A 19,176-nucleotide genomic window follows, 5' to 3' on the forward strand; every position below is an offset into this window, starting at 1 on the left:
CTATCTATCTCATATCTATCAATCCCATATCTATCTATCTATCTATCTATCTATCTATCTATCTATCTATCTATCTATCTATCTATCTATCTATCTATCTATCTATCTATCTATCTATCTATCTATCTATCTATCTATCTATCTATCTATCTACAGAAACAAAAAAAGGGATCCAGCAGCACCGGTCAAAGAATGTGGGTGCAAGCCTCAGAGAGCAGACCAAAGCTCTCAATATCAACAGTGATCAAAAAAGTAGGCAGCACACCCAGCACAGTGCTGCCTACTTTTTTGATCACTATCTATCTATCTATCTATCTATCTATCTATCTATCTATCTATCTATCTATCTATCTATCTATCTATCTATCTATCTATCTATCTATCTATCTATCTATCTATCTATCATTTATCTATCTATCTGTAATGGCCGGAAGGAGGTGAAGGGAAAGTGAGCCCTAATCTACCCACCGCCCTGTCCCTGCCTACTTGCAACGACTCGCCCTAGGCGACGAGGTACAACTGGGCGGCGGTCCCTACGCTGTCTAAGTGCACAGGAAAACAAACAGGGAACATGCAAGGGAAGGGGCAGTAGCCACGGAACGCCACGAGGAAACGGAGCGGCGAACGGACAGTCAGGACCAGGACGAAGTGAGTACACCCAAGCGGGCAAGGAGACAGAAGCAAGCCAGGGGCAAAGCAAAGCAGGTCAAGCAGAACTGCAGCAAGGCAGAAGCACGGCAGAAGCAGGCTGGAGCAAGCAGCAGTGGGGCCAGGAATCCAAAAGAGTTACAAGCACTGAGGGAGAGAACAGGGCAGGTAATAAAGGACAGGGGGCGGAGCTAACTCCGACAGACCAGGCCGCGATAGGCTCTCCCACTCCTGAGCCTGCCACCCTGGTTGGTGGGAGATGGTGTCAGTCGAACAGGTCTGGCCTCAGGTGTGGATTGATTAATCCCAGGAGTATACCTAGATGAAGTACCTGGCAGATCCCTAACAATCTATCTATCTATCTATCTATCTATCTATCTATCTATCTATCTATCTATCTATCTATCTATCTATCTATCTATCTATCTATCTATCTATCTATCTATCTATCTATCTATCTATCTCATATCTATCTATCTATCTATCTATCTGTCTGTCTGTCTGTCTGTCTGTCTGTCTGTCTGTCTGTCTGTCTATCTATCTATCTATCTTTCTATCTATCTATCTATCTATCTATCTATCTATCTATCTATCTATCATCTATCTACCTCATATCTATCTATCTAATGTCTATCTATTTCATAGCTCCCAACCGCCCTGGATCCGACGGGACAATCCCGGTTTCTCACCGCTGTTCCGCTGTCCTGGGCGGTCTGAAAAATATCCCGCTGGGTTCCGCGGCGCCCCGGACACTACCTGTCGCCAGCCATGCCCCCCCAACGACGTAATACCCGCACCCGGGTATGACATTATTTTATGATTTTAGAAACACTAGTCTCTCCAGGCACATTCATAGTGTAGCTAAACGTTTAACAAACTTCTGACATGTCATAGTGCTCAGCCGCTTCGTGTCTGTTCGGAAATCAATGTAGCGGTGTACGGGCTCAATAGAAAGTCTATGAGCTCGTACTCTGATACATCGGCTTTCTGGAAAAAATCGAACAGACACGAAGCGGCTGAGCGCTCACACGATCACTTCAGCTGCTTCGTTCTAGAGATTGGTGGGGGTCTCAGGGCTCGGACCCCACCAATCCAAACCTCTGACATGTCACTATGACGTGTCAGAAGTTTGTTAAATGTTTAGCTACACTTTAAATATAAAAATGCCTAAATGGATGCTCCGTATGGAGTAGGGGTTATTCAGTCCCTAAAAATTCATGACCTATCCTCAGGATAGGCCATCAAAAGATTATGGGTCCGGCTCCGACTACCAGGACCTCCGCTTAGTTTTTTCTTGCTCACTGTGAATCTCCGGCGATTCACAGTATTGCAAACTTTTAACATGGAAGTGAATTGGGAGAACAGGCAGAAATACCTGCATCATACAAGCGCTGCACCCCCTTCAAAAGAACTGATCGGCTGGCAGTGGCGGATTATCATATGGGCGATTCGGGCGGCCGCCCGGGGCCCGAGGCTCCCAGGGGGCCCATGGCAGCCCGAACCGCACATCATCTTGCAAAGTTACTTATTCAGCGCGCTAGCGCTGCTAACTAACGAAGATGAGGGGAGGAGCAGGGAATTGGCCGGGAAAGGGGTAGGACACGCCTCCCTGACAAGTGTGGGCCGCCGCCATTGAGTAACAGAACAGCGAGGGACGGCTGTTCTGTTACTCCGAATCTGCAAGACGGTCGGTCACCGGCGCTGAGGTCAGTACAGCAGGCTTATCCTCCTTCCCAACTGGTTCCCGACCGCTGGCTGTATTTTTACGGCCAGCGGTCAGGGACGGGTCCTTAAAACCCGAGCCATAGACTTTCTACGGCTCGGGTTTTAACTTGCTGCCCGCGCGATCGGGTCTCCGGCTGTCAGTGACTGCCGGGGACCCTGAGGAAAAGACAGAAGCAGCTTTCGCTGCTTCTGTCTTCTCCGATGTCTTCTTACACAGCGTTCAATGAACGCTGTGTATAGGAATAGAGACAGCAGCAGCGGCGCTGTCTCTATTCCTCCCGGTGATCATGTGACTGGTCACATGATCGCCGGGTGCCGTTAGTGGCAGGCTGCTGCTGGGTCTTACTAGACCCAGCACAGCCCTATTAGTGACAATCGTCACTGTGAGAGGGCTGATTTCCCCTGTAACTGGGGCTGCTGTGCAGCTCCAGTTACAGTGGAAAAACATGGTGTAAAAGAAAGAAAAAATATATATAAAGTTCCCCAAAGGTCTTTTTTGACCTTTGAGGAACAGACCACAGTAATAAAAAAATAGGAAAGTAAAGTGCAAAAAAAATGAAATAATAAATACACATAAAATACCCACCCCAATAAAAACCGTCCGTCCCCCCCGCCAATCATTGTTGTAACGCTAGCGCTGACCCAATTACCCTAATATAGACATGTAATATATTAACATTTACGGTAAACAATGACGATTACAAATAAAAGGTCTATTTTAGGGTAAAACTATGTTATTACCAAAAAAAATAGCTGAAACGTAAAAAAGCTTATTTTTTTACTATTATTTTCAAACTTTATGAATAAAAATTCTAAAATAGCAAAAAAGGTGTGTATAAAAACGCTAAAAAAAAAGAAACATGCATTGTCTACGGAAAAAACGTCGCAAAAATCACGTCGTTTTTATTTCTTTTTTATAAAAATGTGTGTTTGGTGCAACTTTGTAATTACGTTTTATTAAAAAATATTTTCACTTTTTGAGATACAGCTGCTTTGTATCCTGTATCCGTCAGGTCAGCAGGACTGACGGGATCAGTGAAACGGGCCCTGCGCGAAATTATAATCTTCGATGTGATAGATTTGAGGTGGATCCTGCGTGTCACTGATCCTGTCAGTCCTGCTGACCTGACTGATACAGGATACAAAGCAGCTGTATCTCAAAAAGTGAAAATATTTTTTAATAAAACGTAATTACAAAGTTGCACCAAACACACATTTTTATAAAAAATAAATAAAAACGACGTGATTTTTGCGACGTTTTTTCCGTAGACAATGCAGGGTTCGTTTTTTATCGTTTTTATACACACCTTTTTTGCTATTTTACAATTTTTATTCATAAAGTTTATCTATATGGGGCTGTGTGTAACGCTCTCTACGGGGAGGATGTGTGATATATAGAGGGGGCTGTGTATGGCGATATCTATGGGGGTGTGTAATATCTACAGGGGCTGTGTGTGGCACTATGTACAGGGGGCTGTGTGTATGTGGTGTTTTACAGTGTGTGGTATTATATTCAGGCGCGCAGTGTTTGGTGCTATTATATTTAGGGGTACAGTATGTGGCACCATGATAACTTTATTTTCGTTTATAGGTGTGGAAATGTTGGAAAAGTGAGGAGACGTCTGAGTGGCAAATTCTGCAGAAATGAGTCATGGCCGGGAGAAGTCGTCATGAGCGCTGGACCGGATGGAGAAGAAAAGAGGAAAAAAACTACTAGAATCTGAGACGTCGTCACCTGTGAGTCACTAGATTTATAGAGAATCTGTCACCTCTCCTGACATGTTTATTATAGGAATCCTTGTATTTCACAAAAAGTCTTTCTGCAGTCCAGGACTGATAGACAATTCCCCTTGTCAGGAGGTTGTGTCCCTGCACAGTGTGATACTGTCAGTATGTAGGGACACAGCCCTGTGACAAGGGAAATCGTAACACTGTTAATGCTTGCCCAAAAAAGTAGTGTCAAAAATAGTTACGGCGCGGCAGGGCGGCGGTGAGGAAGGGGGGCCCAAGTTTGGGTAACAGCCCAGGGCCCATGGTCTACTTAATCCGCCACTGTCGGCTGGGGTTCCGGCAGTTGGACCCCGACCCATCAGCTATTGATGGCCTATCCTGAGAATAGGCCATCAATTTTTAGGGATTGCAAAACCCCTTTAAAGGGGGTTTCCCACAAGTTTTTATGGAGCTGCCGGAGATAGCGGTCCCCTAAGTCCCTAGAAATGAATGGAGCGCTGGCCACTTCGGGGGACTTTCGGTCCCCAGTTCTTATCGCTGGGGGCTCCAGTGGTCGGACCCCCAGCGATCACACATGTATCCCCTATCCTGTGGATAGGGGATACCTATGTTTGTGGGGAAAACCCTTTTAATTTGTAATATATGACGTTTCAGAAGTTCATTGATGTCTAGTTGCTATTGCATCACAAGGGAGAAGACAGAAGACTGCTGGAGGTGACTATAAGATTTTTTATTTTTCATATTACTAACTTTATTTTTTTTTTTGTGCGGTTCCGATGGACTGTTTTGACTACGTCGTAGATTCGTTGGACTACTGCGATGATCTACGTTTTTTTTTTTTTTTAAATAAAATGATGAAAGAGGATTGTGTGGGGAAGTCCTTATTTCAATAAAAAAATATTTTCTTATGTGTCTGTGTTTTCTTTAATATTTTAATAGCGCCTTAGTAATGGGAGTAGTCTGATTGACAGCGTCCACTACTAAGATGGGGCTTGGTGTTTGCCAGTAAAAAGGCTGCAACTAACCCCCCATTATTACCCTGGCACCCACTGCCATCAGGGGTGCTGGGAAGAGCTGGGTACGATCCAGTACCCGACCATCTGTAGTAATGGTTGGACACTGGGGCGGCCGCAAGCTGGTATTATGAGGCTGGAAAGGGCCAAAAACCGTGGCCCTTCTCACCCTGGTAATGCTCGGCTGCTGCTGCTGTGTTGTATGTGGCTGGTTATGAAAAATGGGGAAACCCACGTCATTTTCACGTCCCCCCCCATTTTCATAACCAGCCAGATACAACATAGCAGCAGGCAGCATTACCAGGGTGGGAAGGGCCACTGTGTTTGGCCTCTCCCAGCCTAATAATACCAGCCTGTGGCCGCCCCAGTGTCCGCCCGTCATTACAGATGGTCGTGTATTGGATCGTACCCGGCTCTTCACAGCACCCCTGGTGGCAGTGGGTACCGGGGTAATAATGGGGGGTTAGTTGAAGCCCTTTTACTGGCTAACACTAAGCCTCGCCTTAGTAATGGACACTGTCAATCAGACAAATGCCATTACCAAGGCACTAATAAAGTATTAAAAAAACACAGACACATAAGAACATATTTTTATTGAAATAAGAACTCCCCCACACAACCCTCTTTCCCCATTTTATTTTTAAAAAAAACGTAGATCATCGCATTAGTCCAACGAATCTACGACGTAGTCCAAACAGTCCAGCGGAACCTGCAAAACAAAAAAAAAATAAGGTTAGTAATGTGAAGAATAAAAAAACTTCTCACCTCCAGCGACTTCTGTCTTCCCTGTGCTGCAATAAAAACTAGACGTCAATGAAAAAAAATTCCCCTTCATCTAACTCTGCTACCTGTCAGCTGAAAAGTCATCCACCACAGGGAAACCTATTTCCCCATCATGTCTGACTCCCAGGTGTTTCTGTGTGGTTCTCAGCCATGGAAACATTTTTCCCTTTGGCAGATGGTTTTTCCATTGACTGGTAGCAGAGTTACACAACTGGAAAAAAAATTCCCCATCATGTAACTCTGCTACTTGTCAATTGAAAAGTCATCCACCACAGGGTCTCCCTCTTGACTTTCATTGTTCTCAGCCTTTTGGTTTGTCCTGCAGCTACTGCCGTGATGAGCAAATGTTATACCCAAGATAGGAAAAGTAACACAAAGACGATATAACCGGATCCATAATATCTGTGATATCCAGACAGTCTAGAGATCCGCAGTGACAATGTGCGCGCGTTATTTGCAGAAGGATCTGGTCGTAATTTGATGGGCTTATGCCGGATATTGGGCGTGGTTAGGGGCGTGGCTTAAAATGTCCCTCTTTTCCGAGTTCAAAAGTTAGGAGGTATGTGAACACTAATGGCAACTTTGCTCTACTGCAAGATGGCCGCATGCGTCTATGTGATGTTTATGCGCCGTCCTGCTCCCCTCCTCCCAACACCGTGTGGTGACGCAGGTACGCATGTATATGGGATATTCGCCTCTCTGCTGTTCCGGGATGACGGGATAATGGCGGCACAGCATGGCGACATGACCGCTATTTACAAGGTATGTGAACTAATTGTGATGACTCTATTTGTTTATACTACACCTGCTTATGAGATGTGTGGCATGTTCTGATTGGAACACACGATCTCAAGACTCCTCACTGACCATTACCCCTTGAAAAAGCTGATGGCGAAACGCGTGTTGGGGTGCTTGGTTGTGGTCTGTGGTTTGTCTTTTTGAGGGGCAAATATGCAAAATACGGGTTGGTATTTGATTTAAATCTGGATCTTTGATCTTTCTTTCACTTGTTTATCTCTACCCCTTATCCAGTGATTACATATTTATGAACTGGTAATTTAAGAGGTGTTTTTGTACAGTATTGTTGAATATCTATATATTATACCGCCCTATCGCATGTATATGTAATGTGATGCATTGTGACCCCTCATACCACTACCACATTTTTATTATATGTTGTTTTATATATGTTTTTATAATATATTCTAATAAAGATATTTTTGATATATTGGATTGTGCTATATTTGTACTATTGGTGATTTATATTCTGGATCTATTGTGTCTACATATGTCCTGACAGGTATTTTACTTCTAGTGTTGATATATATGGACGTTACTGCTGAAACAGGTTTTCTGTCTGGCTTGGAATTTATAGGTATTAGTATACAATTAGGCTATGTTCACACGCAGTGACCAAAAACGCCTGCAAATACGGAGCTGTTTTCAGGCGAAAACAGCTCCTGATTTTCAGAAGTTTTTTAACAACTCGCGTTTTTCGCGCCGTATTTTTACGCGCCGTATTTTGACAGTGACGCGTAAATTTACACCTTGTGGGAACAGAACATCGTAAAACCCATTGAAAGCAATGGGCAGATGTTTGTAGGCGTAATGAAGCAGTTTTTTCAGGCGTAATTAGAGGCGTAAAATTACGCCTGAAAACAGTGCGTGTGAACATACCCTAAAGCTCTAGCCTCAGGGCCTGAAAACTGTCACATTCAGCACCGTGGACAGCGGCAGCTGCAATTGAAGACCAGTGTCTCTAATGTTCAGTAGGAGAAACCTTACTCTAATAATACTATTCATTCCGATTCCTTTATTCTATACAGCAAGCCTCCTGTACTGATTGTGAAGCTGTTTGTAATACACTTCATGGTTCAATTTCTCAGCATTTACAAGATCTCTGCTTGCTGGCAGTGAATAGAAACAATTGCATCCTGTCCTAGTGCTATTCGCAGCTGCACTTTGTTACAATGTAGCAAGAGCAAGCTTTGTGCTTCCGCTGTGTTTCAGTCTGTGAGGATTGCCTACACGGATACTGTAACTATGCCTCAGCTGTGAGCAGGACTAGGTCAGGGCAGGCTTTTAGCCTCTTGTAATTAGCAAATGTTTAACAAACAATTAGCAGAGATCATAAAAAAAAATAAAAAAATTTAAATATTAGAAATATGTAGTTTTTTTTTAAATTATACAATGATTAAGCTTAAAGCTGTATTCCCATCTAATAATATTATAGCATATCGCTAGGATGTGCACTAATGTTATGATCATTGGGGTTCCAACCTCTGTTACCCCACTCATTCTGAAAACAGAGAAAGTGGCACCTTCATTCTTGGCTCAGTAAGGGTCCTAGCCAGGGGCGTTGCTAGGGTCTTAAAAGATCAGGGGCACAAGCACCAAAACATATGTTTACCACTCCCCCCACCCAAAAAAAATGCCACACACACCCCTTGTAGATAATGACACACAGCCCTCTTGTAAAGAGTGCCACAGAGCGCCCTAGTAGACTGGGCCACACAGCCCCCATTATAGATAGTGCCACACAGCCCCCTTATAGATAGTGCCACACAGACCCCCTTATAGATAGTGCCACACAGCCCCCTTATAGATAGTGCCACACAGCCCCCCTTATAGATAGTGCCAGACAGCCCCCCTTGTAGATAGTGCCCTTCGTGGACGAATTAAAAAAACCTTATACTCACCTAGCCCTGTTCCCACTACGAATGGAGCTGCAGAGTCTCAGTCTCCTCGGTCCTGCAGCCCGCGAGACGCCGAGACAGGACTGGTGCGTAGGCTGGCATGATCCAGTGACGTCATCACGCCGGCCTGTGCAGGGATCCTGTCCCAGGGTCTTATAGGCTACAGGCCCAACGTGGGCTGTACCCTAGTCAATCGCAGAGCAGGGAGCTCAGCTGATAGTTCCCTGCTCCACCATAGAATTCGATTGAATGTGGCAGTCACCCGGAGATCTGGGGCAGCGGACAAATATCCGAGGCTTGGGCCCCGGATGCCCGATGTTAGCAATGCCACTGGTCCCGGCCGTCAGACCCCCACTATTTAGGAAGCGATGGTATATCCTAGCCATATGCCATCTCTTCCTATAGTAGTAAAACCCCTTTAAACAGAATTTATCTCTATAACAGACCTATCAGTTTGATGACCTATTATACAAATTATCTCTTCTCCGGAAGAAGAAAACAGTCTCTGTAGTGACTTCTGTGTATATCAATGTCCGACCAATTAAAGACCCTTGAAACATGGCTAGGCACATCAACCAAACCAGAGACAGCCATCTATAATCAGCGGTTTCAGAGTTCTTGCTTCTCATAAGTACACAGCAGGGTACTGTTTATCCGGTTGATATGCAGTTCTTGGAAGGTACTGGTCCTCCTTGAGGAGATCCAGCGAGTGTGGGCCGTTTACAGGCAATGCTCCCTGGGTAAAGTATGCAAATTAGCTCTCCTTCAGAAGGAAGAAAACTATCTTATCTCTCTAGTGCCACTTTTAGGTAGCTCCCTAAAGATAGGTCATTAATATCAAAGTCCCAGAAACCTCTTTAACTTATGAGACTGAACAGCCCCTGTAATCCACTCTGCGGAGGATGTGGACTCCAACAAAAAGCACCACATATCTCAGCTCCTGGACCACTACAGTATGTGACTGGGTAAGAGTAAGATTTAGCATTAGCTGCAGCTGCCAGAAGCTGGGCGTTCTGAAGAGAAGTGGATGATACTTCTCATCAGAACGCCCAGCTAGTAAAAGTATTAAAAACGCCCCGATGTACGCACATAATACACGCCCAGTTGGACTTTTACTTTAAACACGCCCAGTTGGACTTTTGCAAGCCTCATTTGCATAAATACAAAAATGGTCATAACTTGGCCAAAAATGCTCGTTTTTTAAAAATAAAAACGTTACTGTAATCTACATTGCAGCGCCGATCTGCTGCAATAGCAGATAGGGGCTGCAAAATCTGGTGACAGAGCCTCTTTAAGACTGTCCAGGGTAGTATTAGGGTATGTTCACACGCTTACCAAAAACCGGCTGTAAACTATGGAGCTGTGTTTCAAGGGAAAACAGCCTCTGATCTTCAGCTGTTTTTTAAGCATCAAGCTTTGTTTGATGTATTTTTTACGGCCCTTTTTTTAGCTCTTTTTCTATTGACCCAATGAAAAACGGCTCCAAAAACGGCTTAAGAAGTGACATGCACTTCTTTTTCACGGGGCATTTTATTACACACCGTGTTTACAAACGGCGCGTACAAAACACCCCGTGGGAACGTTACTCCGTTTTTCCCATTGAAATTAATAAGCAGATGTTTGGAGGCATTCAGACCCCATATTTTCAGCCATTTTTCGGGAACGTTTACGGCCTGAAAAACGGCTGAAAATAGGGCGTGTGAAGATACAGTCAGGGTATCTTCACACAGCTTTTTTTCAGAAATTTTTTTGGGCCGTAAACGCCTCTAAAAATGGCTAAAAATATGGGGGCTGAACGCCTCCAAACGTCTGCCCATTGATTTCAATGCGAAAAACAGTGTTTCGTTCCCATGGGGCGTATTTTTACGTGTCGTTTGTAAAAACGGCGCCTAATAAAATGCCCCGTAAAAAAGAAATGTATTAAACAAATGCTTGGTGCATAAAAAACGGCTGAAAAACAGCTCCGTATTTTACAGCCGTTTTTTGTTAAGCGTGTGAACATAGCCTTAAACATTAGACGAATGGTCATACATGTAACACATGAAAGGCTTAAATCCACCAGAACGGGAGCCGCTCTGAGCGGAGAACCCTCCCCATGCCGTCTGTATGCCCAGGGCGTATAGACAGGGGATGTCTTCAGAAGACAACCCCTTTAATAATACAATTTCTCTCCCCTGTGTATTTTGTGTGGATCTAAATCATCATATACATCAATGTCACCACATATAAACATATATTTGTTACTATTCAAGAAAAGTTAGATATAGATATTGCTAGATTTGGTGATTTAGAGCCACGCAAGGTCTCCATGAAAACACGGCACCTGACAAAACCAGAAGTAGACATGTCATCATCACAATCTCTTATTAGTGCAGCCTCAGGCTTTGGGCCTGTACATACCTTCAAGCAATCTTATCTATATGAAAAACGTTTTTCAAATTTTTTTATGCAGACTAAAGGCTCTGTTCTAATTGTCATTAGGTCGATTTCTTTAGGTATCTATATTTTGACATTGTGTATTAGGTAATAAGATAATAAAATGACTAGAAATAACTGGTCTAAAAGAAAACACCAAGGAGGACATGTAAGATGCCATTTCTTAGTAAGAAACTTTTCAGGCCCCATGCACACAGCTGTAGTTTTATCAGTTACGTGCATCCGTAGCCGTCCATAATTGCGGAAACATTGCTATGCAAAGGCAGCGGATTCCCTAAGAAAATGGAGCCTGAGCGATCATGTGACCTCTTCAAGGGGTTGGGACATGTTGGTGACATCATCATTTGTAGCCTCCCTTTTTTTTGCAGATACGTAAATACTGATGCACTACGGACTGTTTTTGTGTACAGCGTGCCACTAGGAATCCGTATTTGCGGACAGTAAAAAAAACACTACGGTCGTGTGCATGAGGCCTCAGTCAGAGAATTTCATGTTAAGTTAAAAATACATTTCTTGGAAGGGTCTAGTACATCCCGAATAACAGGAACATGTTCTGAATTTAACTAAACAGTTCATTAGCGTCTCCCTCTGCTCAGTATTGGTCTCCTGACAGAAGATAAATGCATCCCGCAATCCAAATCAGTTTGGCAAAAAAGAACAACTCTATCAATGGGGGCCGCGAAGCTTGTAGTTATTCATACGTGTGGGGGACCATAGCCAGCTGTTATGTGGGTGTAAGGGTCCGTATGGAATAAAATGGGAAAAAGCTGATGCATTTAAATGTCTTCTTACACGTTGTGCCCATGATCTGCCCCTTTCCATTACTCAGCCATAACTTCACCACCGTAGGGAAAAATTAGCTAATACTAATAGGATCTGTACCAACAGCCCAATAAAACATCATCATTGGTTTATAGGATATTCAATTAATATCTCAACGTAACAGAAATCTACAGAAATCGAATGTCCTTCCTCTGTCTTCAGATCATGTCAAGGCTTAGCACAGAGAACATTGAGATAAAACAATGGGAAGGGTCCGCGTAAATGAATATTGCTGGGTGAGAAATTACATCCTACTTTCTGGGAAATACTCTTAGGGCACGGCCAGACATGGCGGAATTGCAGTGGAATTCTCCAGCGGCCGTTTTTTACAGTTGTTTCAATACATTTTTAGGCAAGTTAGTTGAGACGTTGCGGAAAACTCCGCTGCGGACCATAGGCTGCGGTGCAGAATTTTCCCTCCGCTGCATGCACTGTCTGTTGCGGAGAAGAAGTGGAATTTCACTGCGGATTTCAGCCTTTGCAATGCAAAAACTGAAATCTGTGGCAAGTCCGCTGTCTTTTCGGCAACGTCTGAATTACCTGTCAAATATGCAAATGTCGGTGCAGATTCGTTGCGTAATTGCCCCAAATCTGCACCAACATTTGCAGTGAAAAAACACCGCCACGTCTGGCCGTGCCCTTAAGCTCCAGGGATCCTCTTGAATAATTCCATTAATTTTTTAACTACTCAAATGTAGCAGAGCTTAACTTGTTTTGGCCTGTTTATGTTGTGTACCCCAAAAAAACATTAAAAGGGTATTACCATCCAAGGCATTTATGGCATATCCACATGAGATGCTTAATAGGTGCGAGTTCTCAAATCGGTGCGGGTTGATACCGCCGCACACTCTATGCAGAGCAATAAAGAGACGTCCATGCTTACACACAGCCTAGCAAAGTCTTAGGGAGTTATAGTAGAAGACGAGCAGGCATCGCTCGGCTCTATAGGTAACTCCCATAGATTTCAATGGAGAGAGTCGCACTCAAGCGTAACCACCTCAACATTGAACGGTGTGGAAAGTGTGGTGGCCGGGAATTCTTTAACCTGGGTAACCCGACCATAGTTATCTTGAATGGTGGGGGGGTCTCAGTGTTGGGATACGCACCCACCAGGCATTTATGGGATAGAAGCATAAGCAACCGCCAAACGTGAAAAATCCAATCCATTTTTTCCCTTACAGCAGAAATCAGGGGACAGTTTCGCTGCCCTCATACTCATTCAATTCTTGGTGGATCCTATAAAAATTGTCAGGATCTTCCAACAATTATCTGATATGTTGAGCCGCGTGTGCGGAGCCTGTACAGATGAAGCATTGATCCCTGCGTACGATGCCGTATTATGGAGATATTCTCCCCTAGAAACAATCCAATGGAAAACCCCCATATGCCTCTTTATGAATTTGGAGGTGCAGTAAGGCCTCATAACCTTCTGTGGGCGCTGTTTTATGGCTTCATTTAATTCAGGGGATGTACGGAGCCAAACTATTGTCGAGTGAATGAGGTTTAAAGGACATTACATATCATATCATGCCTGAAACTGCAAAAAAAAACAAAATCAAAAAACAACAACCATAAGAATATGAAGTCACCAATACAGGTTCAAGGGGACCTGTCACTAGGTCATATAAGTTGAACTGCTTTTTATGACCTGAATAGCACTGTCTCCCTATCTTTTTCCTGGACCCCCCCCCCCTGTGCCAGAGATATGGTCCACTGTTGTATTGGCTCCATCCATCCTAATTTGCTGTAGTTAGCCAACAGGGCGTGAACTACCTAATTGGTCAGCATCAGAGACAGGGAAGCTCCACCCCGTTGGCTAACTACAGCAAATTAACAAATAGGGAGCCAACAAAACTGTGGGCCATATCTCTGAAATGGGAAGGTCCAGGAAAAAACAAAAAAAACAGGGAGACTGCACTATTCACGTCAGTAAACCAATTAAACTTATATGATATAGTGACACGTCCTCTTTAACACTGCAGAAGGAAAACACCATAAAAAAATCTAAATGGTGCCTTCAACATGTTTTTTTTTTGGTGGCTTTAAGAGAATTAATATATGGTAGATACCCTATTTTTTTAAACACAGGAGAGGTGGTTGAGTGGGGGGGGGGGGGGGGTTCGGATACGTTCAGATTATTCAGCCACGTATTTTGCCGCAAATTCGTGGCAAAATCTGCATGTTTTACATTCCATTGCAAAAGCGGAAATCTGTGAGGAAAATCTATATGAACAGAACGTCAAGTAGTAATGCTGTATAATATAGAATGGAAAATAATTCTTACCTAAAAGGCATAACTAGGCAAGCCACCAGCAGGTCAGCCATAGCCAGGGACATGATGAACATGTACGTCACCGTCCTTAGTCTCTTTTCCACCGCAGGGCAAATAAAAACCACTGTGTTCCCCAAGAAGGTGACCAGATCAATTACACTTAGTAAGAACCCAACGACCATCTGCTGAGGAGCTATTTCAGACGTCTTATTCCCATCTCTTCTCATCACAGAGGAGCCAAATGAGAAGTTCAAGGTCAATGACACATTTTTCTCCATCGGCATTTTCAGCCCTTATGATCTATAACACAAAAGGAGAAGAGGCAGATAATTGGTTTCGTAGGACGAAATGTGTTCTGCACGTAATATTCGATGGTCTTTTACAGCAGTTCAGTAGACACTAGAGAGTAGGGTTTATGTTTAATAGGAGGATAGACTAGATGAAAATATTACCAATCAGTATACAGTATGTGTTCTAGTTATATAACTCCAAAGAACAGAAGCATTAAAAAGTGACAGCAGCTCACACATTGCCTGACACCAGTCTATAATAACACCCTCATGACCAGATGTTACCCGGTCTGTATGGGGATCACTGATAAAAGCTCATTACATTTATTGACATGACATACAACAGTTACAATAAAAAAAAATAGCATGTAGAAGAATAAAACCTTGTCTCGCCATAGGGGCAGTATTATAGTAGTTATATTCTTGTATATAGGGGCAGTATTATAGTAGTTATATTCTTGTATATAGGGGGCAGTATTATAGTAGTTATATTCTTGTATATAGAGGGCAGTATTATAGTAGTTATATTCTTGTATATAGGAGCAGTATTATAGTAGTTATATTCTTGTATATAGAGGGCAGTATTATAGTACTTATATTCTTGTATATAGGGGCAGTATTATAGTAGTTAGATTCTTGTATATAGGGGGCAGTATTATAGTAGTTATATTCTTGTATATAGAGGGCAGTATTATAGTAGTTATATTCTTGTATATAGGAGCAGTATTATAGTAGTTATATTCTTGTATATAGAGGGCAGTATTATAGTAGTTATATTCTTGTATATAGGGGGCAGTATTATAGTAGTTATATTCTTGTATATAGGGGCAGTATTATAGTTGTTATATTCTTGTATATAGGGGGCAGTATTATAGTAGCTATATTCTTGTATATAAGGGGCAGTATTATAGTAGTTATATTCTTGTATATAGGAGGCAGTATTATAGTGGTTATATTCTTGTATATAGGGGCAGTATTATAGTAGTTATATTCTTGTATATAGAGGGCAGTATTATAGTAGTTATATTCTTGTATATAGGGGGCAGTATTATAGTGGTTATATTCTTGTATATAGGAGGCAGTATTATAGTGGTTATATTCTTGTATATAGGGGCAGTATTATAGTAGTTATATTCTTGTATATAGAGGGCAGTATTATAGTAGTTATATTCTTGTATATAGGAGCAGTATTATAGTAGTTATATTCTTGTATATAGGGAGCAGTATTATAGTAGTTACATTCTTGTATGTAGGAGCAGTATTATAGTAGTTATATTCTTGTATATAGGGGGCAGTATTATAGTAGTTATATTCTTGTATATAGGAGGCAGTATTATAGTAGTTATATTCTTGTATATTGGGGCAGTATTATAGTAGTTATATTCTTGTATATAGGGGCAGTATTATAGTAGTTATATTCTTGTATATAGGGGCAGTATTATAGTAGTTACTTTCTTGTATGTAGGAGCAGTATTATAGTAGTTATATTCTTGTATATAGGGGACAGTATTATAGTAGTTATATTCTTGTATATAGGAGGCAGTATTATAGTAGCTATATTCTTGTGTATAGGGGGCAGTATTATAGTAGCTATATTCTTGTATATAGGGGCAGTATTATAGTAGTTATATTCTTGTATATAGGGGCAGTAGTATAGTAGTTATATTCTTGTATATAGTGGCACTATTATAGTAGTTATATTCTTGCATATAGGGGGCAGTATTATAGTAGTTATATTCTTGTATATAGGGGGCAGTATTATAGTAGTTATATTCTTGTATATAGGAGCAGTATTATAGTAGTTATATTTTTGTATATAGGGGCAGTATTATAGTAGTTATATTCTTGTATATAGGGGGCAGTATTATAGTAGTTATATTCTTGTATATAGGGGACAGTATTATAGTAGTTATATTCTTGTACATAGGGGCAGTATTATAGTAGTTATATTCTTGTATATAGGGGGTAGTATTATAGTAGTTATATTCTTGTATATAGGAGCAGTATTATAGTAGTTATATTCTTGTATATAGGGGCAGTATTATAGTAGTTATATTCTTGTATATAGGGGGCAGTATTATAGTAGTTATATTCTTGTATATAAGAGCAGTATTATAGTAGTTATATTCTTGTATATAGGGGCAGTATTATATTAGTTATATTCTTGTATATAGGGGCAGTATTATAGTAGTTATATTCTTGTATATAGAGGCAGAATTATAGTAGTTATATTCTTGCATATAGGGGGCAGTATTATAGTAGTTATATTCTTGTATATAGGGGGCAGTATTATAGTAGTTATATTCTTGTATATAGAGGCAGTATTATAGTAGTTATATTCTTTTATATAGAGGGCAGTATTATAGTAGTTATATTCTTGTATATAGGGGCACTATTATATTAGTTATATTCTTGTATATAGGAGCAGTATTATAGTAGTTATATTCTTGTATATAGGAGCAGTATTATAGTAGTTATATTCTTGTATATAGGGGCAGTATTATAGTAGTTATATTCTTGTATATAGGGGACAGTATTATAGTAGTTATATTCTTGTATATAGGGGACAGTATTATAGTAGTTATATTCTTGTACATAGGGGCAGTATTATAGTAGTTATATTCTTGTATATAGGGGGTAGTATTATAGTAGTTATATTCTTGTATATAGGAGCAGTATTATAGTAGTTATATTCTTGTATATAGGGGCAGTATTATAGTAGTTATATTCTTGTATATAGGGGGCAGTATTATAGTAGTTATATTCTTGTATATAGGAGCAGTATTATAGTAGTTATATTCTTGTATATAGGGGCAGTATTATATTAGTTATATTCTTGTATATAGGGGCAGTATTATAGTAGTTATATTCTTGTATATAGAGGCAGAATTATAGTAGTTATATTCTTGCATATAGGGGGCAGTATTATAGTAGTTATAGTCTTGTATATAGGGGGCAGTATTATAGTAGTTATATTCTTGTATATAGAGGCAGTATTATAGTAGTTATATTCTTGTATATAGGGGCACTATTATATTAGTTATATTCTTGTATATAGGGGCAGTATTACAGTAGTTATATTCTTGTATATAGGGGGCAGTATTATAGTAGTTATATTCTTGTATATAGGGACAGTATTATGGTAGTTATATTCTTGTATATAGAGGCAGTATTATAGTAGTTATATTCTTGTATATAGGAGGCAGTATTATAGTAGTTATATTCTTGTATATAGGGAGCAGTATTATAGTAGTTATATTCTTGTATATAGGGGCAGTATTATAGTAGTTATATTCTTGTATATAGGAAGCAGTATTATAGTAGTGATATTCTTGTATATAGGGGGCGATTTTTATTAGTAAAAAACAAACAAATTTAACATTCCATCAAAATTCCAAAGCAAATTACAATTTAACAGAACTCATACATGATGATGAAAAATAAACTAGAAAATAACTTTAACTTAACAAGAGTCCATTGCTGTTAAAAAGAAAGGATGGAGAAAAACCAACAACAAGTTTGCATTATACAGAGAACTAACATTATTCTATATATACATTCCTCCATAATGCTGTGTTTTTCCCATTTTTCCTAATTTCTAGGGATTTGATCCACCTTAGTTCTGACATGATCAGGTTTACGGCTGACATATGGTGAAATGGCTCGTTATAAATGGACATTCGGGTTCTTGTATGCCACTGGTAATATTTGACTACATTAATTATCAGATACAAGGTCCCCCGGTCAATGTTATTTACATTAGCTGGTACTCCATAAATAATTTCTGGGTATTTTAGAGACTGTAGTCTTGGGATTTTTAACTTGCAGGATATTTCTTGCCATATATTTTGTCCTCCCCAGCACTCGGTTATAAAATGCTCCATTGTCTCCTCCTGTTGACAACCCAAGGGACACTTCCGATCTGACAGACTCAAATATTTTAGATTCCCTTTAACATAAAGGCATAAAGACATCCGGCTGTAACGGCGGGGACCGAAATTAGCTTCGATCCCCGCCATTAACCCCTTAAGTGCAGCGCTCAAACGCGATCGCTGCACTTAAGGTGTTTGCAGCTCATCGGAACCCCAGTAATGAAATTGCCGGGGTTCCGGTGGCTGCAATGGCAACCGGAGGCCTAATACTGGCCTCCCGGTCTGCCTAGCACCGAAGCCGGTCAAGATCCGCCCGGCGGCGGAGCCTGATCGGCTTCCGTAGCTGCCGGCAAGATGGCGCCGGGTCAGGAGCTGATCCGGCGTCATCAGCGGTGGAAGTCAGCTGTACTGTACAGCTGACATCCACCTGTAACGGCAGGAACTGGAGCTAGCTCCGATCCCTGCCATTAACCCCTTCGATGCAGCAATCGAAAGCGATTGCTGCATCGTAGCGGTTACTAGCAGATCGCCAGCCCTGACAGGCAATCGGGACTGGCGACTGCTGTTATGGCAACAGGAGACACAATGGTCTCCTGCTCTGCCATTACGGAAGCCGATTTAGGCCCCGCCGGGAGGCGAAGCCTAATCGGCTTGCTGTCAGTGAATGACTGACAGATCTAATACATTGCACTACATAGGTAGTGCAATGTATTAGAAAAAAAAAAATCTGACCGTTGGAACTTCAAGTCCCCTAGTGGGACTTGAGAAAAAGTGTAAAAAAAGTATAAAAAAGTGTAAAAAAAAGTGCACAAAATAAAAGTTTGAAAACAGTAAAAGTTTCAAGTAATCAAATAAAACACAATCCCCCTTTTACTCTTATCAAGTCCT

General features: G+C 41.3%; 1 protein-coding gene across 2 annotated transcripts in view; it reads right to left on the bottom strand.

Annotated features, from left to right (window-relative positions):
• The window catches only part of LOC142720063 (histamine H2 receptor-like), a 105,934-nt gene that overhangs the window by 39,750 nt on the left and 47,008 nt on the right, over positions 1-19,176 (bottom strand). For both annotated transcript variants that reach the window (XM_075848808.1, XM_075848807.1), the window contains exon 2: positions 14,139-14,426. In XM_075848808.1, coding sequence (XP_075704923.1) covers positions 14,139-14,410 — 272 coding nt within the window. In that variant the 5' untranslated portion in view covers positions 14,411-14,426. The remainder of the gene's footprint in view (positions 1-14,138; positions 14,427-19,176) is intronic.

Source organism: Rhinoderma darwinii, chromosome 1, assembly GCF_050947455.1.
Source record: "Rhinoderma darwinii isolate aRhiDar2 chromosome 1, aRhiDar2.hap1, whole genome shotgun sequence".
NCBI classification, from domain to species: domain Eukaryota; kingdom Metazoa; phylum Chordata; class Amphibia; order Anura; family Rhinodermatidae; genus Rhinoderma; species Rhinoderma darwinii.